Source organism: Tachyglossus aculeatus, chromosome 5, assembly GCF_015852505.1.
Source record: "Tachyglossus aculeatus isolate mTacAcu1 chromosome 5, mTacAcu1.pri, whole genome shotgun sequence".
Taxonomy (NCBI): Eukaryota; Metazoa; Chordata; class Mammalia; order Monotremata; family Tachyglossidae; genus Tachyglossus; species Tachyglossus aculeatus.
Window position 1 is genome coordinate 29711261 of NC_052070.1, and position 27925 is coordinate 29739185.

Consider the following 27925-nt stretch of genomic DNA (forward strand, 5'->3'; position numbering starts at 1 on the left):
CAAGTCACTTGACTTCCTAGGGCCTCGGTTTCCTCATCCGTAAAATGTGGATTCAATACCTGTTCTCCCTCCTTCTTAGACTGTATTATGGAGCCAGAAAGCATACAGCTGGGCTATTAAAGTCTTCCTGGCAATGTGACAGATGGAGTACACTATGTTCATCCTTTCAGGAACTAAAAGGGTTATTTCAGGCACTCTCAGACCCCCTAATCTGGGATGAAATACTATCAGGCTGTGGGCTCAATTTAAGTCCTTGAGTTTCAATTATTGAACACGTGAGAAGAATTGGTACCTCAGTGTACCTTCTTCAAAAACTGACAATCAAGGCTTTTCAGTAGTACAATTGACAAATTTCTGCCTCCAACTCCTATCAATATCATCCAAGGTTTGGATGTTGCTACTGCCTGCTTCCCATACCCCACTGAGTCAACAAAGAAATCTTGTTTTCTTTCTGTCTGCAAAAGCACCTCGTTTTTTTTCTAGGCTTTCTATTTCACGCTGTTTGGATTTTATTAAGATTTCTTTCCAGAAAACCTAAGCACTAGCTCTATGGTGCCCAAAGGGATGCCAAATACTTCTGCCATAATGTCACAAATCTCATGAGACTTTCCATGTCTCCTGCCAGCTCCTTGAAGATCAGAGGGAAGAATAGGAAATCTTTCCAGGGCTTGGAGAAAAACTTTAGCTCGAATGGAATTTTACACCAGTCTTCTGCAAGAATAGCCTGAAAGTCAAAATAACATCAAGCTAGTTAGGAGTCAATGATAGCTCTTATCACAATATCTTAGTAATAATAATGATGGTATTTGTTAAGCACTTACTATGTGCAAAGCACTGTTCTAAGTGCTGGGGGGGATACAAGGTGATCAGGATGTCCCATGTGGGGCTCACAGTCTTAATCCCCATTTTACAGATGAGGTAAACTGAAGCCCAGAGAAGTTAAGTGACTGGCCCAAAGTCGCACAGCTGACAGGTGGCAGAGCTGGGATTAGAACCCATGATCTCTGACTCCCAAGCCCGGGGCTCTTTCCACTGAGCCACACTGCTTCTCTAGCCACGCAGCTTCTCTGCTGCTTGGGTCCTTTGGGGGTTCAGTTTGGGTCTAGTTTGGGGGCTGTTTGGATGCTGGTTGTATGTGTTCAGTGAAGGCCAGAGCCATGTTTGGGTTGCCTCTATAATAATAATGATAATAATAATAATTTTACTTGTTAAGTGATAAATATGTATCAAATGCTGTTCTAAGTGCTGGGGTGGATACAAGCTAGTCAAGTTATTCATTCATTCAATTGTATTTATTGAGCACTTACTGTGTGCAGAGCACTGTACTAAGCGCTTGGGAAGTACAAGTTGGCAACATAACAACTTAGGTCAGAGGTCTACCAGAGGTTATCTTAGGTCTCCCTGAGAGACTTTGCAAAGCACCAGATACATTTTGGGGATGTGTCCTGTGCACTCTGTTCACATTTTTGTACCCCCTACCCTGGGGAAAATTCAGCCTTAATTGAAACATGGTTCACGCCAACAAGGCACAGGCCTCTGTAGACATGAGCCCCTGGCTCACCTCAGAGCTCTTGGGATCCTGCCCCAGCACATCCCCCTGGTTGCCAGTTGGAATCTTGGGATTTTCCAGTCCTGAGGTCTAGGCCTTAGGGTCAGCTGACAGCCCACGTGAACAGGTGCCTGGCCCAAAGTTCACTCCTTGGTCCTGGGAGAAATAGCCCTCAATTAGCCACTTGAATTAGTCCTTTTGATGAACACAGTTGTGGTAGAAGTAGTATAAATAGTAGTACTAAGCGCTTAGTCCAGTGCTTTGCACGCAGTAAGCACTCAATAAATATGATTGAATGAATGAATGGTAGAAGCAGTAGTAATGGTATTGATTAAGAACTTATGATGTACAGAACAGTGTACTAAGTGCCAAGAGAGAATACACAGGTGGGAATTAGACATGGTCCCGGTCCTTTGGGGACCCCTAGTTTACTAAAGAGAGTTCCTGCAGGGAGGACATTGGAAGGGGGTGGGTGACGGGCTCAGACTCTTGGAGCCAGAAACCCTGCTAAGCCCCCTACCCTGCTTCCTCCAAGGGAGATAGGTGGCTGGATGGAGGAGGAAGTAAGAAGGGTTGAGCCTTAAGGCAGGCCCAAATGACTTCAGAAATGTTTGGGGAAGGAATTCTGGTGTCCCCCTGGGCAGATTTGGCCTTGATGGGGTCCTGTTTCTGCTCATTTGTTCTGGTTTTCAGAAATCTACATCCCAGACCTGAGAGTCCTTGTATTTCCTTTTCATTCAATCATATTTATTGAGCGCTTACTGTGTGCAGAGCACTGTGCTAAGCACTTGATAATGATGGCATTTGTTAACTGCTTACTATATGCAAATCACTGTTCTAAGCACTGAGGAGGATACAAGGTGATCAGGTTGTTCCACGTGGGGCTCACAGTCTTCATCCCTGTTTTACAGATGAGGGAACTGAGGCACAGAGAAGTGAAGTGACTTGCCTAAAGTCACACAGCTGACACGTAGCGGATGTGGGATTAGAACCCATGACCACTGACTCCTAAGCCCGGGCTCTTTCTACTGAGCCACGCTGCTCTGGCCTTTCCTCATCAATCAGTCAATGATATTTACTGAGCACTTTTCATGAGCAGAGCACTGTAGTAAGTGCCTGGGAGAGATCAATATACTAGAGTTGGCAGAAATGATACCAACTCACCAAGCACACACTTATTATCAGAAGATAACAATGTTAAAAATATTTGTTAAGCACTTACCATGTTCCAGGCATTGAACTAACAGGTAATTTATCCTTAACTTCCAGGTGAGGTTATGGAGGCACAGAAAAATTAAGTGTCTTATCCAAGGTCACACAGTGGGCAACTGGCAGAGGAAGGATTAGAACCCAGGACCTCTGACTCTCCATCCCATGCTTTTTCCACTCAGCCATGCTGAGAGGAAGATCAATTCCAACCCAGATCTTCCCATTCTGGGTTCCTGTCCAGGTCTCTGCCTGTGGGAGTCTCTTTGACCTGAGACCAGAATCTGGAAGAGATGATGTTTATTGATGAGCCTCTCAGATACCTGTGGGGAAACTTAGGAATGAATTCTGAGGAGGATTTTCAAAAATGTCCCATAGTGCCCCAAATTAATCAGTGGTATTTGTCAAGCTCTGACTCTGTGCAGAGCACTTGGTTTACACCTCTGAAGACTTGTGCTAAATGAGCAGCTCACTGAGGCCTGCACCTCCTAACTCTGCTCCTCTCCCTAGATTAATCAATGGTATTTATAGATCACTTACTAAGTGCAGAGTACTGTAATAGTAATTGTGCATTTGTTAAGTGCTTACTATGTGCCAGGCACTGTACTAAACCCTGAGAGGGAAACAAGCAAATTAATTAATTCAATTGTATTTATTGAGCACTTACTGTGTGCAGAGCACTGTACTAAGCGCTTGGAAAGTACAAATTGGCAACATATAGAGACAGTCCCTACCCAACAGTGGGCTCACAGTCTAGAAGATCTAGCAAATCAGATTAGGCACAATCCCTGTCCCACATGGGGCTCACAGTCTTAATCCCCCTTTTACAGATGAGGGAACTGAAGCACAGGGAAGTGAAATGACTTACCCAAGGTCATACAGCAAACAAGTGGAGGAGCTGGGATGAGAACCTGTGACCTTCTGACTCCCAAACCTGTGCTCAGTCCGCTCGCCAAGCTGCTTCAGCACTTGGAAGAGCACAATTCAACAGAATTAGCAGATACGTTCCCTGGCCACAACAAGCCCAGCTAGGCTGAGTCTGTTGCTGGCCCGTGGGGTGGGAGGAAGTAAGGATGTCTCCAACCAAGGCTCAGTCTTCACACTTTTTCCCGGGCTTTGTTGAGTGACTGTTGTCAGGATGCAACTGAGGCCATTTCCCACCTTCCCACAGGATGTGTGACACAGGCGAGGGGCTGTTCACCTTTCAGACCAGGGAAGGAGAACTCATCTATCAGAAGGTCCACTCGGCGACCCTGGCGATAGCGGAGCAGCACGAACGCTTGATGCTGGAGATGGAGCAAAAGGCCCGGGTAAGTTCTCCCCTTTCCCTCTCCCTGACCCTTCTACCGCCTCCCATGCTTGGACAAGAAGTATAATAATGATAATTGTACTTGTTCAGAGCTTCTCATGTGCTAAGCACTGTACTAAGCACTGGGGTAGATTCAAGGTAATCAGGTTGGACACAGCCCCCACATGGGGCTCGCAGTCTAAGGATGGTATTTGGAGCTGTGGGTGTAGGGGTGGGATGGGTATCAAAATGCATACAGGCTACAGACTCAAGTGCATAAGAAACACAGAAGGGAGGGAGAATGGGATGGGGGAGATGAGAGGTGAGTCAGGGAAAACTTCTTGGAGGAGATATGATTTTGGTAGGGCTTTGAAGATGAAGAGAGTTCAATCATATTTATTGAGAGCTTACTGTGTGCAATGTACTGCACTAAATTGCTTGGGAGAGTACAGTATAGCAAATAACAGACACATTCCCTACCCACAGAGAGCTTACAGTCTAGGGGGGAGACAGATACAAAGAAATCATGAGAAGCCTTTTGAGGGTGGGGCAGAGACTGCTTTCACTTGACAGTGGCCATCTAGCACCAATCAGGGCACATGGATCCCCTCACCACCCACTCCCAGGTTGGATCTCTACAGAAACACCTGCAGCCTTGCATTACCTCTCTGAAGTTTCTCCCCAGATGCCCTGGTGCTACCTTTGTTCAGTTTCCAGGCCCTGGAGGATTGGTTGGGATAACTGAAACCACTGAGTAGCTGGGCTCCCCTTCCAGATCTTTCTCCCAATCCAAGTCTCCCAACCCAACCTGGCATCTATCAAGGAACAAGCCCAGAAAAGGGTGGGGTGGTTTGTGGAGGGAGGAGGTGTCATCTCTCCCAGAGGCTGGAGGATCCCACAGGGTTAGGGCAAGGGTCCCAGGGGTGTGGACGTGGGCCCGATTCCCATCTCCCACCCTGGTCTCTCCCAGTTTCCTGCTCAGTCAGTGGTATTGATAGAGCACTGTTCACTGGCTAGGTGCCTACTGTGTATAGGCCAAAATGCTAGGACTGGAGAGAGTAAAGTAGAAAGCAAAGACTGCCCCTGTCCTTAAAGTGCTTACAATCCAATGGAAGAGACAAGTTGAATATGTAGATCGATGGGGGGGGGGGGGGCGGTACATGCGCACATACTGAGGATGGGTGCAAATGGCTATTAGGTTGATGCAATTTGGGGTGGTGGGCAGTAATCAGGGAGGATTTCTGGAGGAGGTGGGCTTTTAGGAGGGCTGTAAAGTTGGGAAGAGCTGTAGTTGGTTGGATTTTAAGGGGGTGGGAGTTCCAAATGTGAAAAAAGCAAGAGGAAGGCACAACAGGTAGATACAGGTCCAGTGAATGAGTTGAAGATTGAGAGGGGGCCTTTAGGAGATCCAGGAGAGTAGTGCTTCAGGAAAACCAGCATCAAAACATCCAAGAGGCCAAGGAGGGTTGGGACAGAGTAGAGTCCATTGTATTTGGCTACAGAGGGGTCATTGGTGATCTCGGGCAATGTGGATTCAGTGGCGTGAAAAGGTTCAGTACAGGATTGTAGTGGGCCAGGAATAGAGTTGATAATAATAATAATAATGATGGCATTTATTAAGTGCTTACTACATGCAAAGCACTGTTCTAAGCGCTGGGGAGGTTACAAGGTGATCAGGTTGTCCCACAGGGGGCTCACAGTCTTAATCCCCATTTTACAGATGAGGTAACTGAAGCACAGAGAAGTGAAATGACTTGCCCAAAGTCACACAGCTGACAATTGACAGAGCCGGGATTTGAACCCATGACCTCTGACTCCAAAGCCCGGGCTCTTTCCACTGAGCCATGCTGCATGGATAGACAGGGGACACTCTTGACAATTCAAGTGTCATAGCTTACTCCATTAAATCAATCAGTGGTATTTATTGAATGCAGAGCACTATACTAAGAACTTGGTGAAGTACAATATAGTAGAGTTGGTAGACACTTTCCCTGCCCACAGTGAACTTTTAGCCTAGAGGGGGACACTGATATTAATACATACATAAATAAGGTATGGATAGATACATAAATTATCCGGATAATGTATTTACTAAAAGCAATAAACATGATCACCACCCATTCTATAGTTACCCAAGACCTGGGATCCATACGTGGTTCAAAGTCCTAAACCACTGGTGCCATAATAATGTAAAGAAAACCAGGGACTTAAAAGCCAAGAACTTAGAGAAAACCTGCAGTGTTAAAGCCAAATGAATAGAGAGAATCAAGAATGAAAAAGACAAATGAACAGAGAACCAGAGATGTAAAATACAAATTAAAGAGAAACAGGAAGATAAAAGCCAAATGAACATTAAGAAACAGGAGTGTAAAAAGCCAAATTAAAGTACAGAGAACTAGGAGTGTAAACTTATCCTAATCCTCCTCAACCTCTCTACTGTGCTCAGCACTGGACCACCCCTTTCTCCTGTAAACATTTCCAACTTTGGCTTCACTGTCACTGTCCTCTTCTGGGTCTTCTATCTCTCTGGCTGCTCCTTCTAAGTTTCTTTCACCAATTCCTCCTCTGCCTACCACCCTCTAACTGTAGGTTTTCCTCAAAACTAAGTTCTGGGTCCCCTTCTATTCTCACTCCATACCCAACTCCCTTGGAGAATCATTTGCGCCCATAGCTTCAACTTCCCCCTCTACATGAATGATTCCTGCTCCATATGCATTCTGACTTCTAACTCGGCTCCTCTCTGACTATAATCTAGCACGTACACTGTGCTCTTCTAACACCAATTTACTGTACTCAATCTCATCTCTCTTGCTCACATCTGCCCTCCTGCCCGGAATTCCTTTCCCCTTCAATCCAACAAAGCACAACTCTCCCCTTCTTCAAAGCCCTGTTGAAATCATAACTCCTCCAGGAACCTTCCCTGACTAACTTCTCATCTCCCCCACCCCATTCTCTCTCCCTTTTAAAAATAATACTTATGGTATTTGTTAAGTGCTTACTATATGCCAGTACTAAGCACTGGGGTGGATACAAGCAAATCGAGGTGGACACAGTCCCAGTCCTGCAAAGAGCACACAGTCTTCATCCCCATTTTACAGATGAGGTAACTGAGGCACAGAGAAGTTAAGTGATTTGCCCAAGGCCACACATCAGACAAGTGGCAGAGCCGGGATTAGAACCCATGACCTTCTAACTCCCAGGCCTGTACTCTATCCACTACACCACACTGCTCCTCTTGTGTTTCTTATGCACTTGAGTCTGTACCCCCTAAGCACTTTGATACAAATCCCACTTCTGCACCCGCAGCTCTTAATATTCTGCCGCTTCCCCTAGAGGAAGTGAATTTTAATAACTGTCTCCCACTCTAGACTGTAAGCTCTTTGAGGGCAGGGATTGTGTCTACCAGCTCTATTGTAATGCACTCTCCCAAGCTCTTAGCATAGCACAGTAAGCGCTAAATACCATTTATTGATTGATTGAAAATAGAGAAAACCAGGAGTGTAAAAGCCAAATGAAAATTGAAAGAACCAGAAGGGTAAAGGTCAATTGAACTGAGACCCAGGAGTGTAAAAGTCAAATGAATAGAAAAAAAAAAACAGGCGTGCAAAAGCCCAACGAAAATAGAGGAACCAAAAGTGTAAAATCCAAATGAACACAGAGAATCAAGAGTATAAAAGTCAAAGGAATAGAGAAAATCAGGAGTGTTAAAAGTCAAATGAAAATTGTGGGAACTAGGAGTGTAAAAGTCAAATGAATTGAGAGAATCAGTAGTTTAAAAGTCAAATGAACAGAGAAAACCTGAAGTGTAAAAACTGAGGAAAGTAGAGAGACACAGGAGTGTAGAAGCCAAATGAACAGAAAGGAATGAAAGGATAAAAGCCCAGTGAAGATAGAGAGAACAAGAAATATAGCACCAAATGATCAGAGTGAACCAGGAGTGTGAAAGCCAAATGAACTGAGAAAATTGGGAATTTAAAAGCCAGATGAACAGAGAAAACCAGGAGGGTAAAAGCCAAATGAAAATGGAGAGAACCAAGAGGGTAAAAGCCAAATGACCAGAGGAAACCAGGAGTGTAAAAGCCAAAGGAACAGAGAGAACCAGGTATGTAAAATTCAAATGAACAGAGACAACTAGAGGTAAAAAGCCAAACGAATTATCAGTCAATCAAGTAATTGTATTTACTGAGTAATTACTGTGGGCAGAGCACTGTACTAAGTGCTTGGAAAAGTACACTACATCAGAGTTGGTAGAGATGATCCCTGCCCACGGAGAGATCTTACAAGCTGCAGGGGGAGACAGGCATTAAATTTAATTATGGATAGAGGAAATGGCCATGTGTAAGGACAAGTACATAAATGCAGTGGGACTGAGAGTGAGGTGAATATTAAGTGCTTAAGGGGTACAGATCTAACTGCATAGGAGATGCAGTGGGGAGAGTGGGTATGGAAAATGAGGGTTTTGCCTCTTGGAGAAGGTGTGATTTTAGAAGGGCTTTGAAGATGAGGAGAGTTGTAGTCTGTCAAATATGAAGGGGGTGGGAGTTCCAGGACAGAGGATGGACATGGACAAGAGGTCAGGGGACAGATAAATGAGATTGAGGTACAAAGAGTAGGCTCGTGCTAGAAGAGTGGAGTTGCACTAAGAGATCAGCAAGGTAAGGTAGTAGTAACAGGATTTATTAAGTATTAACTTAATGCAGAACACTGTTCTAAAAATATACAAGTGGGTATTAGAAATGGACCTTGTCGCTTGAAGGTCTCACAGTCTGTGAAAATAGAAGGTTGGGTAGGACTGGAGACAGGCACATCAGGAACAATAAAACACTAAAACATTAAAATGGCATAACAGTTAAGGACAGAAATGCAGTGCACGAAATTAAACAAAAATCAGTAGGGAGCTGTAGCTAGGGGGGCAGAATTTCTCCTTGTGATCCAGGGTTCACAGCAATAGCTAAACAGCCACTAGCTCTCATAAGGCTGAATGAGGTCTCATGCTGCAGATGCTATTCTCGTGCCTGCCAAGGTGATGGAAAGCAAGGAGGGATGGAGTCTTCTCAGTGATGTGGCAGGGAGCTGATGCCCACCCTGGGCAGGAAATGTGTCTGTTTATTGTTGTATTGTACTCTCCCAAGTGCTAAGTGTAGTGCTCTGCATACAGTAAGTCCTCGATAAACACAATTGAATGAATTGAATGAATGAATGATGTCCCTTAGAGTAAGGAGTTTCTGTTTGATGCAGACATGGCTAGGCAAACATTGGATGCTTTTGAGGAGTGGGAGATGTGGACTGAATGTTTTTATAGAAAAATGATCCAGGCAGCCGAGTGAAGTATGAACTGGAATGGGAAGAGGCAGGAGGCAGGGAGGTCAGCAAGGAGACCAATGCAGTAGTCATGGTGGGATATGACAAATGCTTGGATCAGCATAGTAACAGTAACTTACCATTTAAAACATTGAAAACTGAGAGGTCAGGGAGGAAAGAAGGGAGGGAGCAAGTGTTTTGATAAGGTGGGAAGGGAAGGGTTCAGAGGCACAGGTATAGTAGGTAGAATTTGAAAGGAGGCAGGAGTCTTCTTAAGATACTTTGGGGAAGGATGGGAGAATCAGAGAGAAGAAGAAGCAGGAGCAGGAGAAATTTTAGGGAGGTCATGCCTAATGGTTTTACTGACAAAGTATGCAGCCAGGTCATTTGGCTCAAGAGGTTGAGGGGTGGGGGACAGCAGATTTGAGGAAGGAGTTAAACATCTGTAACAGCTGGCCTGGGCAATGGGCATGGGAGCCGATAATGATGGCGAAATGATTGTGCTGGGCAGAGGAGAGAGTAAAAGCAGGTGAGTATTAATTTGAGATGGAAGAGGTTGGCCTGGTCATCTGGATTTCCACCAGCAACACTCCACAACTTGAGCACAGGAGCAGAGGAATGATATTGTGGAGGTGATCTGGGGTTGTGAGTTAGTGGTACAAGATGAATGGGGGAATAGGGGAACAAAATAATTGAATTCACTGGAGAGGGCAGTGTGGAGGGCAAGGATATTTTTGTCAAGAGAAGGTGGGTTGAGAAAGGAGACCAAATGCAACAAGATGGTTTGGAAAATTGGAGAAAGTCAGACGATTGGCAATCTCGAAGGGGAAATAGGGAAGATTTGTGAAGAGGGGTGTTTGGGAGAGATGCCAGGTTAGGAAGTTGTGGTCGGAAGGTGGAATTTCAGAGTTGGTGAGACTGGGGATTGTGCAGTGACTAGAAATGATGAGATTGAGCATGTGTCCAAGTTGGTGGGTGAGTGAGGGGTCAGGAGCAGCAAAAAGTCAGTGGAGTTGAGGAGACAAAGTGAGTGAGTAAGATGAGTGAGAGAAAACCAGGAGTGTAAATGCCAAATGAAAATAGAACCAAGAGTATAAAAGCCAAATGAATAGAGAAAACTATGTGTGTAAAGTCATATGAAGAGAGAGAACTAGGTATGTAAAATCCCAATGAAAATAGAGAGTATAAAAGCCAGATGAAGGGAGAAAACTGGGCGTGTAATGATCAGAGGCTAATGATCAGAGAGAGCTAGTAGTGTAAAAGCCTAGCAAGTGAGAAAACCGGGAATGTAAAAGCCAAATGAACCAAGTGTGACATGAATTACAAGTGAAAAGTCAGGCCACTGCTGCTCTGCCTCCCAAACCTAGCCTCTCACTCTTCCCCACCAGACCTCTCTTGGTGAGGCTTAAAGAGGACTGTGTGACAGCATAATAAATTCCCCTTCCTCACCAGTAGATCACTGTGGCGGTGCCTTTCTGACACCCATTCTTAGCCCCTGCTGACCAACAGGTGGATGCCACTCTCCCCTCACCCTGCTCCAAATCTCCACTGCATCCTCCTCGTAGCTCATTGACCTCCCTGTTCTCGGGCATCTGCAAGCACCACACCCACTGCCCCCTACAGCTCAGCGTGGCTCAGTGGAAAGAGCACAGGCTTTGGAGTCGGAGGTCATGGGTTCAAATCCCGACTCTGCCAATTGTCAGCTGTGTGACTTTGGGCAAGTTACTTAACTTCTCTGTGCCTCAGTTCCCTCATCTGTAAAATGAGGATTAAGACTGTGAGCCCCACGTGGGACAACCTGATCACCTTGTATCCCCCCAGTGCTTAGAAAAGTGCTTTGCACATAGTAAGTGCTTAACAAATACCATCATTATTTTTTAGAGAAGCAGCATGGCTCAGTGGAAAGAGCACGGGCTTTGGAGTCAGAGGTCATGGGTTCAAATCCCAGCTCCACCAATTGCCAGCTGTGTGACATTGGGCACATTACTTAACTTCTCTGTGCCTCAGTTCCCTCATCTGTAAAATGGGGATTAAGACTGTGAGCCCCCATGGGACAACCTGATCACCTTGTAACCTCCCCAGTGCTTAGAACGGTGCTTGCACATAGTAATTGCTTAATAAATGCCATTATTATTATTATTATTCCCTGACTCTCCTCCACCAAATCCCCCATGCCTAGGGGGATATCTTCATCCAACTCCACTCTAGGGGGATACTACCCCTAGTTATTTTTCTTATGACTTAATAATAATAATAATAATGGTATTTGTTAAGCACTTACTATGTTCCAGGCACTATACTAAGCACTGAGGTAGATACAAGGTTATCAGGTTAGACACAGTTCCTGTCCCACATGGAGCTCACAATCTTAATCCCTATTTTACAGATGAGGTCACTGAGGCACAGAGAAGTGAAGTGACTTGCCTAAGGTCACACATCGGACAAGTGGAGGAATGAGGGTTAGAATCCAGGTCCTTCAGACTCTCAGGCCTGTGCTCTATCCACTAGGCTATGCTGCTTCACAGACCCACACTACCAGGTGCAATGAGGCTTCCAAAACCCCAGACCTATAATAATAACAATAATAATAATAATGGCATTTATTAAGCGCTTACTATGTGCAAAGCACTGTTCTAAGTGCTGGGGAGGTAACAAGGTGATCAGGTTGTCCCACGGGGGGCATCCAGTCTTAATCCCCATTTTACAGATGAGGTAACTGAGGCCCAGAGAAGTTAAGTGACTTGCCCAAAGTCACACAGCTGAAAATTGGCAGAGCCGGGAGTTGAACCCATGGCCTCTGACTCCAAAGCCCGTGCTCTTTCGACTGAGCCACGCTGCTGCTCTGCTTCTGCTTCTCTCTGAGAGACCTGTCTCTCAGCCCAGGAAGGAGCCAAGGAAGCTCCCCGAATGGAGCGTGGGAGACCACCGTGTGAGAAGCAAGGCCTCCACCAGGAACCAGAGCCAAAAGAGAAGCTGTCTGTAACCAAGCCTGTCCTCTGAAGGAGCAACATAAATATGGAAGTCTGCCAGGTCTCTCCTGCCCTCAACATAACAAGGGCACATGTCCCAGGAGCTGGATGGGTAAAGTTGAGACAGAACCTGGCTCCCAGGTCCCAAGACCAGAAACTTCCAGGGTTCCATGGCGATAGGAGTGGGGCTGATACTCACTACGATGCTCCCTGTAGGCCTAATCTCAGGACTGTGACCACAATTGTCCCTCTTGTTCCTTATGAGTAGCATGAAGCCCATAGCCGGACATCTCCATAATCTCAATGGGATAATGTGAGTGTTCTTGCTCCAAGAATTTGGTTTGTTTGAGAAAATCTGCCAATACCTTAAGGGAAAGAATACATTTGCCACAAAAGAGGGAGGGGAAATAGAGAAAAATAGGAAAAGATATGCCTTCTGCTCTTCAAGATCTGGAAAAGCACTGCTGGAGGGGAGCCAGTATAGATTTGTTGTGAAACCTGTCTGTCAATTGCTACACAGAAAGGCATGGGTTCTCAACAGAGATACATCATGTCAAGATCTCATTTTCACATTCCCCAACCCTGCCCTGGCTGGCTTATTATTATTATCAAGTGCCGTCAAGTCATTTCTGATTCATAGAGATGGCTTACCTGGATGGCTTATCTTCTCAATCATTAGATCTTCAAGGTGAAAGAGCAAAATCTGCATTTTAGGCAGCACAACCACATCTCCAATAGGGACTAATACTCATAGAAAGACAATATTCTTTTCTCGCAAAGGATACCTGATTTGTAAATATTTTTGAGTCTGTCTTCCCCATTAGAAGGTAAATATTTTTCAGGCAGGGAATGTATACTGTGTTTCCGTTACATTTTGTTAGGTGCTTAGCACAGTGCATTTCACCCAATTGGAAGCTCACTAAATACCATCATTAGAGGAGAAAAGAGAGAGAGGTGGAAAGGGAAAGAGAAATAAAAAGAGAAAGATTGAGAGAAACGGGGAAACTGTCATTTGTTTTCAAAGATGATGTACCAACACTGAGATAATACTCATGCCTGGGCACATGGATAAAGAGACCAATGACCTACTGACATTTGCTTCCACGTGGTGTACACAGTGTTCTCATAAAGATAGATACTTGCCATGCTGAGTTTGACCAATGCAGAGCTTGCTACCTGTTAGCATCCCATTTTTTTTCCAAAGCTTATGCTCAAAGAGATCAACCCCTCTCCCAATTGCTTCGTGCCAGGCTGGTCCATCTGTGCAGTGGTCTTCCAGCCAGCCAGTGTTAAAAATCTCACTGTCTGAAATATCTACTGGAGAGGAGAAGGAGCGGGATTGATACCTCAAGCAATTATCTAAGTAGACAATCCCCTCCTGGCTGCTAGTTTCTGCAGAAAAGACATCAGAACTGGATTTTTCCATTTTTTTTGGTGTGTCAGAGGGAATGACTCAGAGGTCAGAAGTCCTGGGTTCAATTCCCAGCTCTGCCACTTGTGAGCTGTGTGACTTTGGGCAAGTCACTTCACTTCTCTGTGCCTCAGTTACCTCATCTGTAAAATGGGGATTAAAACTGTGAGCCCCCCGTGGGACAACCTGATCACCTTGTTACCTCCCCAGTGCTTAGGACAGTGCTTTGCACATAGTAAGCGCTTAATTATTATCATAAATGCCATCATCATCACTATTATCATTATTATTGTTGTTATAAGTGACAGAGTCTGGATTAGAATCCAGATTCTTCTGACTCCCACACCTGTGCTCTTTCCACTAGGCCACACTGCCTCTCTTCTCGAGGGCAGAGTTCAGTTCGACTACCCCTATCATCCATATGCTCCCTAGGACTTAGTGCAGTGCTCTGCACATGGTAAACACTGAGTAAATACCAGCAACTGATGGGAATGAAGAACAGTCAGTAGGTTTGCTTGGGAGGAACCAGGAGTGCAGACGGTGTTGCAGAGGGAGAGAAGTGAGAATAAGCTTGCAATAGGCAGGGAAAGTGTCTGCTAATTCTGTTGTTTCATTCATTCATTCATTCAATCGTATATTGAGTGCTTACTGTGTGCAGAGCACTGTACTAAGAGCTTGGGAAGTACAAATTGGCAATATATAGAGAGGGTTCCTACCCAACAATGGGCTCGCAGTCTAGAAGGGGGAGACAGACAACAAAACAAAACATGTGGACAGGTGTCAAGTCAAGTCAGAACAAATAGAATCGTACTCTCCCAAGCAGTTAGTAAGGTGCTCGTATATAGTAAGCGCTCAATGAATATGATAGATTGATTACTTAGTAGGGGGGCCTCTGGCCTGGAATGCCCTCCCTTTTCCTATATGACAGACAATTACTCCCTCCATCTTCAAAGCCTGTTTGAAGGCACATTTTCTCCAAGAGGCCTCCCTGACTAAGCCTTCATTTCTTCTTTTCCCACTCCTTTCTGCATGGCCCAGCCCTACAGCACTTAGGTACATATCCATAATTTATTAATTTATAATAATGTCTGTCTCCTCCTCTAGAGTGTAAACTCATTCTGTAAAGGGAAAGCATCTGTTGTATGCTCCCAACTGCTTAGTACAGTGCACAGAACCCAATAAGTGCTCAATAAACAGGATTGATTAATTGGGTGGAGAGTGCAGATTGAATAGCTTCACTTTGTCTTCCAGCTTCAGACCAGTTTGACGGAACCAATGGCGCTGTCCAAGTCCATCTCTCTCCCCCGGAGCGCCTACTGGCATCACATCACTCGGCAGAGCAGTGTCGGAGAAATCTACAGTTTACAAGGCAAGTCACTGAGCGATACAAGGCGCTTCCATCCATGTGTCTCGGGCAGACCATAGTGGCCACCGCTGACTGGAGTTTCTTAATAAATGATGGTATTTGTTAAGCATTTCCTAGGTGCCGTACTGCTGTAGATAAAATATGATAATAATAACAATAATAATAATAATAATAATGGCATTTATTAAGTGCTTACTATGTGCAAAGCACTGTCCTAAGCACTGGGGAGGTTACAAGGTGATCAGGTTTTCCCATGGGAGGCTCACAGTCTTAATCCCCATTTTACAGATGAGGGAATTGAGGCCCAGGGAAGTTAAGTGACTTGCCCAAAGTCACTCAGGTGACAATTGGCGGAGCCGGGATTTGAACCCCTGACCTCTGACTCCAAATCCCAGGCTCTTTCCACTGAGCCATGCTGCTTCTCTAAGATGATCAGGTTGGACACAGTCCCTGTCCTTCATGGAGCTCACAGTCTAAGGGGAAGGGAGAACTGCTATTTAATCCCCATTTTACAGATGAGGACATGGAGCCCAGAGAAGCTCAGTGACTTCTCCCCCTCTAGACTGTAAGCTTGATGTGAGCAGGGAATGTTTCTCTTTATGGCCATACTCTTCTCTCCCAAGAGCTTAGTACAGAGCTCTGCACACGGTAAGAACTCAATAAATACGATCGACTGACCGACTTCCCCAAAGTCGTCCAGCAGCTAAGTAGTTGAGCCAGTATTAGGACTCAGACCTTCTGAATCCCAAGATCTTACTCTTTTCACTAGGCTTCACTGCTTTTCTGGAAGGTTTCTTTCCACTGAAGTTTCCCAGCCGATCCTGGCCATCCCAGGAAGATGAGAGTTGTAGACAAGGCATTCAGCTCTTCTGCATACTAATAGCAGACTGTTACTGAGGAGCACTGCTATGTAGGCTGAACAGTTAACTGGGCCCAGAAATTTCCATCCGACAGCAGACAATGCAATGCAAATTCTCAGTAGCTAATGCATTTCTCCTGGCTGGCTCTATTACCTGCTGAGTCCTGCATTTAGACTTTTCCTTAGCATCTCTTTTCACCAGATTGAATGTCTGTGCAGGAGTCCGAGTTCCTAGGGTGCCACAATATCTACATACAACTTCTGCATCAGTTTCAGGGCCTAGCCGTCATCCGGAAATAGAAACAGTTCAGGGTCTATAGTCAAGTCGAGGTTGTTCCTAGAGCTGCTGTGTGATTTTTGTAGGGTTTACCACTGGTACAAATCAACAGAGAAGAATTGAGCAGAAGAAGCAGGCCCCTATCCATTAGCCAAATACCCACTTCAGCCTGAACTGCCTTCTGAAAGAGGGATCATCCTTTCTCCTGAGAGTTCTCTCCAATAAATAATCTTCATCCAGGGAAGATGTGATAGCTTGGCTTTCTCTCTCCACCAAAGGCTGCATGGATTGGGCCAGTGCCTACAGTACTCCACAGGAAATACCTCAGACTCGAGGGCAGGGAATATGTCTGTTGTATTGAGAAGCAGCGTGGCTTAGTGGACAGAGCACTGGCCTGAAAGTCATAAGGTCATGGGTTCTAATCCTGGCTCTTCCACGTGTCTGTTGTGTGGGAGCAAATGAATTAACCAAGGGAGTGAGTATAGATGGAGAACAGAAGGGATCCAGAACTGACCTTTGGGGAATGCCTCTAGTTAGGAGACTGGAGGGGGAGGAAGGGCCTGCAAAGAAGAATGAGAATGAATGGTCAGAGAGATAAGAGGAGAACCAGGAGAAGACAGAGTGGAGTTAGGCCTTGCGCAGTTTACGGTCGGAGTAGACACTGTCCTTTCAGTTTCTAATGCAGTGCAGGGAGCTTTGTCAATCAGGACTCATTAATAAAACTGAGTTAAAGCTACCCATGGCTACCCAGCAGTCCCCCTGTCAGTGATGTCTCCTCTGTGGTTTAGAAGAGAGGCTCGAGGCTCCACAAGGGGCAGCTGACCTGATGGGGAAACAGCTGTAGACTGCAAAGAGATGACCATTCAGGTGTCAGGGAAACAGCAGGAGTGAGAGGAAACTCAGTAAGAGAATTTTCTCATTACCTGATGCAGCTAGCTCACTGTGGCTTTGTGATAAATACGGATTAAACTCGGGAGTATTTCATTCAGAAGGAAAGAGAAACCAAAAAAAAACCAACTATGACTTGTATTTGAGAGTGGAAAGGAACAATTCTTATTAATCGGGGCAGACAAACAGGATGGAGTGAAAGCAGTACTTTCAGATTGAGCTTCAGCTATAATTTTGATTGCCCTTGAAGTGCTAAAGCCCCATTTTCAGCGCCATATATTTGTGTCCGTTTCAAACTCAGGATGCTATCGGTGTAGCACCTGGTGTGTGACCAAGGATGCCATTTCAAAATTCCTTCTTTGCTGTAAACCAAGTTGTTGTGTCAGAGAATGAAAGATAATCTCTGAACAACTTCCAGGAAGCTTCCAAATTAATAAAACAGGGCATGTTTTTTATGATTATCCTGGTATTAAACCCCAAGGGGCTTGGAAACAGAATGATCAGTGCAGGATATAATTAATCCATCAGTACTATCTATTGAGTGCTTACTAAATGCTTGGAAGAGAACAGTATAAATGTTGACACATTCCTTGCCCACAGTGAGCTTACAATGTAATAATGTCCTGACTTAACAGCTGCCCATCTGTATGATGGTCTTTCTCAGAGAAAGGTCATTTGATAGATATTTGGCAGAGAAGCATTCTTCAGTTCCACACATTTTGTGGAACTCAATACCTGTTCTCCCTCCTACCTCTGCTGTGAGCCCCATGTGGGAGAAGGACTGTGTCTGATCTGCTTATAGTGTATCTACTCCAGCACTCAGTGCAGTTGCTTGGAACAGTGTAAGCACTTAACACATAGCAAAGTTATTACTATCTGTGGTTGAGGCTGAGTTGTCCTATTCTTCTGAACTGCCCCTCTGCTAGATGCAAGGATCATGATGAGTGTTAACAATCCATAAATACTGTCACACCTCTGCCAACAGCAGTCCATTGTGGAACATCCTTGATGTCTCTATACTAAGACAAATTCACACCTAGGCAATGGAAGGAAGAAAACTATGTCTGTTCTGCTTGCGTTTTCCAGCCTCATACACAGTACCACGATTATTATTATTACTGCCCACTTCAGCTCAGTTCTGATTTCCAGCATGGTACTTCTTTATCCAGGACTGTGTTTCCCAGCAATGTTAACACTTCCTTGCCTGTGGGCAGTGGGTTCGTATTCACCTTCAGTCAATTTGGATTGAGTTCTGCTCTGTTTGTGGACTATTTATCCCCTAAGTATGGAATTTCTTTCAATACAACTTTTCATTTATCTTTATTCCTCTTCATACTCATTTCATAGATGTCAGTTCATAACTGTTCAAAGGTTCTACCATGTTTGTCTAGTTTTACACCCCAATCAATGTCAGCAATAAGATGTACTTTAAGTGCTTACCTTAAGATACACCGAAAGTAAGTAAACATAACTATGTGCCAAGCACTATACTAAGCACAGGGTTAGATACAAGTAAATCAGGTCCCACAGGGGGCTCCCACTTTAAGTAGGATGGAAAACGGGTAATTCTGCTAATTCTGTTGTATTGTACTCAAGTGCTTAGTGTAGTGCTCTGCACACTATAAATGCTCAATAAATATGATTGAATGAATGAAGTGTTTAGTACAGTTCTCTGCACATAGCACTCAAGAAATACAATTGATTAATTAATTGAAATACAGAGAGGTTAAGTGACTTGCCCATGGTCACACAGTAGGTATGCAGTGGGTCGATGATTAGAACTCAGATCCTCTGACTCTGTGGCCTGTGCTCTTTCCTCTATGTCACACTGCTTGGCAGGACTCTGGAACTGCATCAAGAAAAGAAAAGGATTTAACCTCCGCCATTGGACCAAAAATGTCTTCTATCATAGGTCTGGGAAAGTATTCTTGGTTTTCAAGGAGATCTAAATACTAGCTGAACTATTTGTCTATTTTCTACCCTATCAATAATGATTGTGGTTGTACTCATTTTCGAGGTTGATTACTTTCTCCGTTATTCTTTTCATTTGTAATTTACCTTCCTTTTTTTATTTTTTCCTTTAAGTTAATGGTACATTCATTTGAGCATGTATTACTGCAATGTAATCTCCCTCAAGATCACTTTTACAGCTCATGCATAACTTGCCTAAGTGTCAATATCTCTTAACATCAATTTCAACATTTATATTACCTTTCTTTTCAGGAAATTTATGTCATCTTTTAATTGACACAAGCACTTACTGGGTATGCAATCCCACAATTACCACACAACTTCTTTTAGCAACAATAAATCAGAAGATTTCTCATCCTTAAACTGCCCCAATATAATAGCCCACTGAAGTAATGTTATTGCTAGGGTATGAGATAAGAATTGTTTCCAAGCATTCAAAAACTTCTGGTTTAATTTTTTTTTTTAAATTTGGGGTGGAATAATATGTATTTGGCCAGCCAGTTCAAGTACAACCCTTCTGCAGGTCCATTCAGCATTCACTGTCCACTCCGATCTGTACTATAATAATTTAATGGTGGTATTTGTTAAGCACTCACTCTGTGCCAAGCACTGTACTAAGCACTGTGGTAGATACAAGATCATCAGGTCAGATGCAGTCCCTGACCCCTCATTGCCCTCACCATCTAAGTAGGAGGGAGACAGGTAGTGGATACCCATTTTACAGAAAACTGAGGCACAGAGATCTTAAATGACTTGACCAAGGTCATACAGCAGGCAAGTGGCAGTTGCAGGATTAGAACCCAGGTCCTTCTGATTCCCAGGCCTAAGTTCAGTCCACTAGGCCACCCTGCTTCCCTACTATTTATATTGGGTCTTATGTTTCACTTCCTTTCTCTTCCCTTCCCTTCTCCTTTCTAACTCAGGCTGTAATCAGTTAATCAATTAATTGTATTTATTGAGCTCTTACAATGTTCAGAGCACTGTACTAAGCACTTGGGAGAGTATAATGCTACAATATAACAGAGACATTCCCTGCCCACAACAAGTTTACAGTCTAGAGGGGGAGTGAGACAATAATATAAATAAATAAATTACAGATGCGTACATAAATTCTGTGGGGCTGGGGTAGCAGCAGGGTCGGGGGGAAGGGTTTAATGGAAAGAGCAGAAGCTTGGGAGTCAGGGGTCATGTGTTCTAAGCCTGACTCTGCCACTTGTCAGCCATGTGACTTTGGGCAAGTCACTTTACTTCACTGGGCCTCAGTTACCTCATCTGTAAAGTGGGATTAAGACTGTAAGCCCCATGTGGGACAACCTTGTATCCCTCCCAGTGTTTAGAACAGTGCTTGGCACATTGTAAGCGCTTAATAAATACTATTATTATTATTAGTCGTAGTAGTAGTATTTTTAGTATTATAAGCACCAGGTGGGACAGGGACAGTGTCCAACTTGATTTTCCTTCATTTTCCTCATCATTTAGTACAGTGCTTGGCACATAGTGAGCACTTCACAAATATCAGAATCCATATTATTATTATATTTCCTATTATCATTTCTGTCTTTGCAAATGCACATGTGTCTTGTCCAAGATGTAGAATAAGATGCTAACGTTCTTAAACAATTGTAAATGTTGCTTCCACAATTCCTTTCATTCTAACAAATTATTGTCAAATTATTTTTCCATTGCAGCAGTGATAATTTTTTTCCAAACTTAGTACATTGCTGTAGTTGATAACTTCTACCATAACATTTACAACTTCATGCCATTTGGCACATGAGAGGAGCCATTTTGATGCAGTAATGGAGCAATAGAGAAGCAGCGTGGCTCAGTGGAAAGAGCTCGGGCTTTGGAGTCAGAGGTCATGGGTTCAAATCCTGGCTCTGCCAATTGTCAGCTATGTGACTTTGGGCAAGTCACTTAACTTCTCTATGCCTCAATTACCTCATCTGTAAAATGGGGATTAAGACTGTGAGCCGCCCATGGGACAACCTGATCACCTTGTAACCTCCCCAGTGCTTAGAACAGTGCTTTGCACATAGTTAGTGATTAATAAATGTCATTATCATTACTATTATTACTATTAATGGAGTGCCTGAATGTATGAAGCTGGTCCTTATGGGAGAAAAAACAAGCAGAAATGACTAACCAATTAAATGTCCAATCGTTGTAGGTACATGACTAATAAGTAGTAAACCCCCAGTAGATACATTAAGCAATGAAATGCAGTAAACAGAAAAATGCATAAGAATGATGAAGTTAATGAGGGAGTGGTCAGAACAGGAGGAGTAATCTGGAATAAATTCCAGATTTACACTGTGTGCAGAACACTGTACTAAGTGCTTAGGAGAGTACAATATAACGGAATTAGTAGACACATTCCCTGCCCAAAATGAGCTTACAGTCTCATGTGTAATTTCTCTGTAGGTTTCAGGCAAAGGAACCCACTGAAACTGCCAGTAATAACTAGTTATTTCATTAGGCCAATGTGAATTTGGGGGACCTGAATCATTTGTGAGCATTCAGACGTGACTTGCAGTCTTTTTAAGAAAGCAAAAATGTTTTGTTTCCTTATCCTGCAAATTTTAAAAGAGACTGAAGAAAAAGGAGAAGAAAGCAAGATGTCTAGAAAAATGTTTTTATTCTACTCCTGGGTACTTTTCCAAGAAATCGAGACTGATGAACTGCCACTAATGTCAATGAATGGGATTGTCATAGGGCAATTCTGTAGCGGGTTTTAAAAGGGTCCTTGGAGCCTGGTCTCTTTTTAAGTGTTGTGGAAAGCATTTGCTCATCAGTGGATGTGTACATAAAAAATTGGATATTACTGGGAAGAAACTAGAGCAGCATTCTGTGCCACTGGCATTCAACCTTCCATTTCAAGTGTCATATTTGTGGAAGTATCCCCCAGGGGGAGGGATACCTATGGCTCCCGTTTACCTACCAGAAAAGAATTAGGCAAAAAGAAGCAAAGCAGATCGAGCACATACTGATGGGACCAAGTGAATTATTGATTTGCTTTTAGGTGAGCAATTTCCCTGTTCCTATTTCATTGACTTTCTTGTGAGGTAACTGACAGGCAAGGAATTCTGCCAATGCCACTGTCCTGCTTGGATACATATCTGTAATTTATTTATTCATATTAACATCTGTCTCTCCCTCCAGACTGTAATTGCATTATAGGCAGGGAATGTGTCTGTTTATTGTTCTATTATACTCTCCCAAGCTCTTAGTACAGGGCTCTGCACACTGTAAAGTGCTCAATAACAATGATTGACTGCCTGAATGGTTTGAGTAATTGAAGAGTCAGTAGCCATCTCCAAAAGCCCCAGGATCATGGTTCCCAGCAGGCCCCACCGGCCCCATGGGACGCCAAATCGTCAGCTCCTTGCAGGCAGTGATCATGTCTACAGATTCTGTTGTACTGAACCCTCCAAAGTGTTTAGTACAATCCTCTGCACACAGCAAGTGTTCAGTAAATATCACCGATTGACAGAGTGATGCCTGAATGCACCTCTCCAGCCCAGCTGGTAGGGGAACAAAGTTGCACCCAAGGCTCGTGCCTTTTATATGCTAAGAAACCCACTTTATTTTAGCAGTCCTCATGTCCTCTTCCTCTTTACAAGCCTCTAGGCCTCCCCACCGTGCTTATGTCCATTTCCTATATTTGTAATTTATGTAATTTCCTGTATTTGTTTGTCTCCCCCTGTATATTGTAAACTCCTTATGGACAGAGATTGTGTTTCCCAGAGACAGAGGATGGCCAGGAAGAAAGGCCCTCGGGGCTGCATAATAAGCCTGTTTGTGTTGCATTGTACTCTCCCAAGCACTTAGTACAGTGCTTTGCACACAGTAAGCACTCAATAAATACGATTAAATGAATAAATGCTTAGAGACCTCTCTGAGGGAGATGTGGGCCTCAGAGACCTATAGAAAGACCCTAGGCTGCAGAGTAATGGAGAAACCCAATATAAGTCCCAAGTACTTAAGGGATATTGGAAGTGCAGGAGTGGTAGTAGAAATAAGATGGGGAGATGAGAAATGAATCAAGGAATCAATGAATCTCCTGGAGGAGATGTGATTTCAATGAACTTTTAAGATGAGAAGTGCAGTAGTTTGCCGGATGTTAAGAAGGAAGGAGCTCCAGAGAAGCAGTGTGGCCTCATGGAAAGAGCTCAGGCCTGTAGGGACTGTCCCTATATGTTGCCAACTTGTACTTCCCAAGCACTTAGTACAGTGCTCTGCACACAATAAGCGCTCAATAAATATGATTGATTGATTGATTGGGAGGCAGGGGACGTGAGTTCTAATCCCAGACTCATCACTTGTCTGCTGTGTGACCTTGGGCAAGTCACTTAACTTCTCTATGCTTCATTTCCCTTATCTGCAAAATGGAATTCAATACCTGTTCTCCCGCTATTTAGACTGTGAGCCCGGTGTGGGACATGATTATCTTGTATCTACCCCAGCACTTAGAACAGAAGCACTTAACAAACATCATTATTATTATTATTACTGTTATCATTATTCCAGGTAGAAGGTGGGTTATGAGCAAGAGGTTGATAGGAAGGGAGACAAGAACTAGGCACAGTGAATAATGATAATAATACAAATAACTGAGGCATTCGTAAAGTGCTTACTCTGTACCAAGCACTGTACTAAGTGCTGGGGTTGATACAAGTTGATCAGATCAGACCCAGTCTCTGTCCCACGGGGGCTCAGAGTCTAAGCAAAAGAAAAAAGGTATATTGAATCACCATTTTACAGAAGAAGACACTAAGACACAGAGAAGCCAAGTGACTTGTCCAAGGCCACACAGCGAACAAGTGGCAGAGCCTGGATTAAAACCCAGGTCCCCAACTCTCAGGCCCCGGGCTCTATCCACTAGACCATACTGCTTCCGTATGGAGCACCACGGCAGGTGGAAACTTCCTTTCTGTTCGGTCCAAGAGAATGTTTGAGCTCCACTCTGCCCTAACCTGGGATTTTCTTCTTTTCCACCACCCTTTTTTTCCCTCCTCACCCTCCCTGGTTGAACAGGGCCCAAACCATGACTGAAGAACAGGGGGCATCTGGCCACCTCTCTGTTACTGGCATTCCCCACTGGTAGGAAGCAAAAGTCACTGCTTTGCCCAAAGTGGTACGATGACATCTTAGTTGTGAGATTTAATTAGTTAATGCTTTAGAAGCACTTAGAGGATAATTGCTAAGTACCATCATCAGGAAAAGAAAGAGGTGTCTCAAAATGGATTTAGATCTTTTCTAGTCATAAGACAAGAAAGGCTTTATAATCTTGCAAAATGCTCAAGTACCCCCTGGTGTCTGGAGCTCCAGAGAGAGCAATGAAGTAAAGCGAGGGATGGAGAGGGGAGAGTTTGGGGATATTGCATGAGGATGGAAGTCCATGAGGACAACCATCCCATGACTCCTCCTAACATCCCAGGACCACTGTCCGAAGCCGAGCCCAGGGCTTGATGAGCCGTGGCGCTGACCCAGGGTGGCAGTCACTGTGACTGATGATCCCATAACAGGGCACCCCCTATGTTATTGTTTTGTTGTGAGACCTACAACTCACTGTAATCTAGTTCTTGGAACAGAAACTCTCCCTCACACTTTTTTTTAATGTTTTTTCCTGAGTGAAATAAAGGGTACATGAATATTAAATTTGGTACCTCTCCTCTTCCCACCGCAAGAGACTGCTCCCATGTACCCATAATGCGGCTGGCTTAGCACAGCCTGTGAGGAGCAGCTTGGCCTAATGGAAAGGGCACAGCCTGTGAGTCAGAGGACCTGGGTTCTAATCCGTGCTCCACCACTTGTCTGCTATGTGACCTGGAGCAAGTCACTTCACTTCTCTGTGCCTCAGTTACCCCATCTGTAAAATGGGGATTAAGACTGTGAGCCCTAATGCAGAACAGGGACTGTGTCCAACCTGATTATCTTGTATCTACCACAGTGCTTAGTGCAAGGCCTGGCACATAGGGACCATCTCTATACGTGCCGACTTGCACTTCCCAAGCACTTAGTACAGTGCTCTGCACACAGTAAGTGCTCAATAAATACGATTGAATGAATGAATGAATGAATGAATGAATGAACATAGTAAGTGTAGAACAAATACCACTAAAAAAAACCCCAAAAATTTGTTTCGGGGTTCCCATAGGCTGGGCCAGGGAAATTGCAGGTATATAAATCTCTGCAGCAAGGCAACCATTCATTCATTCATTCAATCGTATGTATTGAGAATTTACTATGTGCAGAGCACTGTACTAAGCGCTTGGGAAGTACAAGTTGGCAACATTTAGAGATGGTCCCTACCCAACAGTGGGTCACAGTCTAGAAGACTGTGACCAACCAGTAATAAATGCTACTACTACTACTGTTGCGATTACTACTACTACTATGACTAACATGCTTTTACCACTCACCCATTCCTTCACTCACACTAGCCTCCTCCCCTTGGAAGCATTTGGCTATATTTGATTTGGCTAGGGGTGAAGCAGGAATGGAGAGGGAAAGAGAAGGGATGGGGCAGTGACACGATAGGGGCCATAACTTTCCCTGGCATCATGGTGATGGTGATGATTAATAATAATGCTAATGCAAATAATAATAGTAATGGTATTTGCTGAGCGCTTCCTATGTGCCAAGCCCTGTACTAAGCACTGGGATAGATACAAGACAATTAGGTCTCACATGGGGTTCATGGTCTAAGTAGGAGGGGAGAACACCCCCATTTTGCAGATGAGGGAACTAAGGCACAGAGAAGTTTAATGGCTTGCCCAAGATCACACAGCAGGTAAGTGATGGTGTTCATTCATTCATTCATTTATTTATTAATTCATTCAGTGCAAAGGATCTTCCCCACCCCCATCATGTACCCACATCCTAATGTTTGTTTTCCGGCCCAGCCCAGCAGGAACTTGTGAATAGGGCCAGGTAAACTGCAGATGTTTGGGTCTCAATCAACCAATAGTATTCATTGAGTATCTTCTGTGAGAAGAGCACTGTACTAAGTGTTTGCAAGAGTATAATAGCACAAATAACACTCTCCCAGACATTTAGTACAGTGCTCTGCACAAAGAAAACGCTCAATAAATACTCCTCATCAGTGCTTAAAAAATAGACATGATTTCTGCCCCAAACCCTGGAATCCCTGGAAGGTTCTAGAAGGTGTTTATGAATCAGGCAATCAATCAATAATATTTACTGAGGAATCAACTGCCTGCAGAGTGCCATACAGAGAAGCAGCATGGCTCAGTGGAAAGAGCCCGGGCTTGGGAGTCAGAGGTCATGGGTTCTAATCCTGTCTCTGCCACTTATCAACTGTGTGACTTTGGGTAAATCACTTAACTTCTCTGTGCCTCAGTTACCTCATCTGTAAAATGGGGATTGAGACTGTGAGCCCCATGTGGGACAACCTGATTACCTTGTATCCACCCCTAGTGCTTAGAACAGTGCTTTGCGCATAGTAAGTGCTTAACAAATACCATTTAAAAAAAAAAGTGATCAAAAGAGTACAGTAGAATTACTAAACAAGATCCTGCCCTGAAGAAGTTTGCACTACGTGGGAGAGATGGATACTAAGTACTTTACAGACAGAAAGAAAATGGAAAATAGATTGGTGAGTGCTTAAGCAAAAAGGTTATCTACAAAAGGGCTCTATGTGGCTGGGAAAACACAAGCAGGTATGGTTAGGGTGGTCGTTGCAAGGATAAAAGCAAGAGCAAATGAATACCTTGGATTTGGTCTCTGTCCTCCACCATGCTGACTGTTGGCCTCGATTACTGTAAACTCCTCCATCCCCTAGATTTTCCAAGTTGGGTGGCTGGCATCATCAAAACATCAGGCAAGAGAGGCAACAGAAGCTCTCTTTTCCTGAATTCAAGAGTTCTGACTGCTAGAATCAGGCTCCAGAGGAACCCTAATATTCCAAACTCTCTCACTGTGCACACAGCCTTTCATGCCAGCTGAGTGATCTTTCCTGCCATACCTTCCTGCTCGAAACCTCCAAAATTACACCTCCACTTTCAACGTTGCCATAGAAGCCCTGGGCTCCCTTGAAACGAACGCTGAAGTCCTGGCAGTCATGCTAACAAGACGTTAGTAGCGGGGAGAAACTGTAAAGGATATTAAAGGGCCCCAGATCCTGTTATGCTGGAAGTTACTCTATGCTTGAGCTCTGGAGGAGGTGGCTGGGAGGAGGGTGGAGGAGAAGAGAGAGAAGAAGGCCTGAAACTGGATTTCTGAACATGAAAGCTGCAGGTTAATCCCCTGTTGCTGGCAGTCTACTGTATGGAATGATTAATTCTAGGGCCAGATGGATTGCAGTGGCGTTTTCTGTGGTATCCATCTCGCCGTGGAGAACTACGGAATCGTAGCCCACACCAAGGGAAAGGACCTAATGAGAAGTCCAATTTGCATCCATCTACCACCTAGAGAGTTTTCAGAGCAGGCAGAAAACAGCCTTGCTCTCTCTCCCGCCTTTCCTCTCCTCCAGACTAGGAAGCCGTGGGGAACAGACTCAGCTGGTCTCGGCTGAGCAGACTGGAGAAGAGACTACATTCTGAGCCGTGAACCATATTTATCATTCACTCAGTGCCTAGGGCATCAGTGAGAAAGATAGGCTGTCGCTAGAGTGTTTCTTTCAGAGGAGAGAGAAATTAAATGTCACAGCAATTATCTGAGCAGCAGACAGGGACCAGTAGGAGTCCGGGTCCTCACCCAGTTCCTGGATCAGGCCAAGACTGCGGTGGGGATGGCTGAAGCACTGGCAACTCTGAAATTGAGATTTTCCATTCTGCAAGGAATGGTGCAACCTGGCCTAATGGAAAGAGCACGGG

General features: G+C 44.3%; 1 protein-coding gene across 1 annotated transcript in view; it reads left to right on the forward strand.

The window, feature by feature from the left end:
• Positions 1 to 27925, forward strand: part of DOK6 (docking protein 6) — a 357850-nt gene that overhangs the window by 303358 nt on the left and 26567 nt on the right. The window contains exons 6-7 of the mRNA XM_038746957.1: positions 3927 to 4065; positions 14976 to 15093. Of these exons, the coding sequence (XP_038602885.1) occupies positions 3927 to 4065; positions 14976 to 15093 (257 nt within the window). The remainder of the gene's footprint in view (positions 1 to 3926; positions 4066 to 14975; positions 15094 to 27925) is intronic.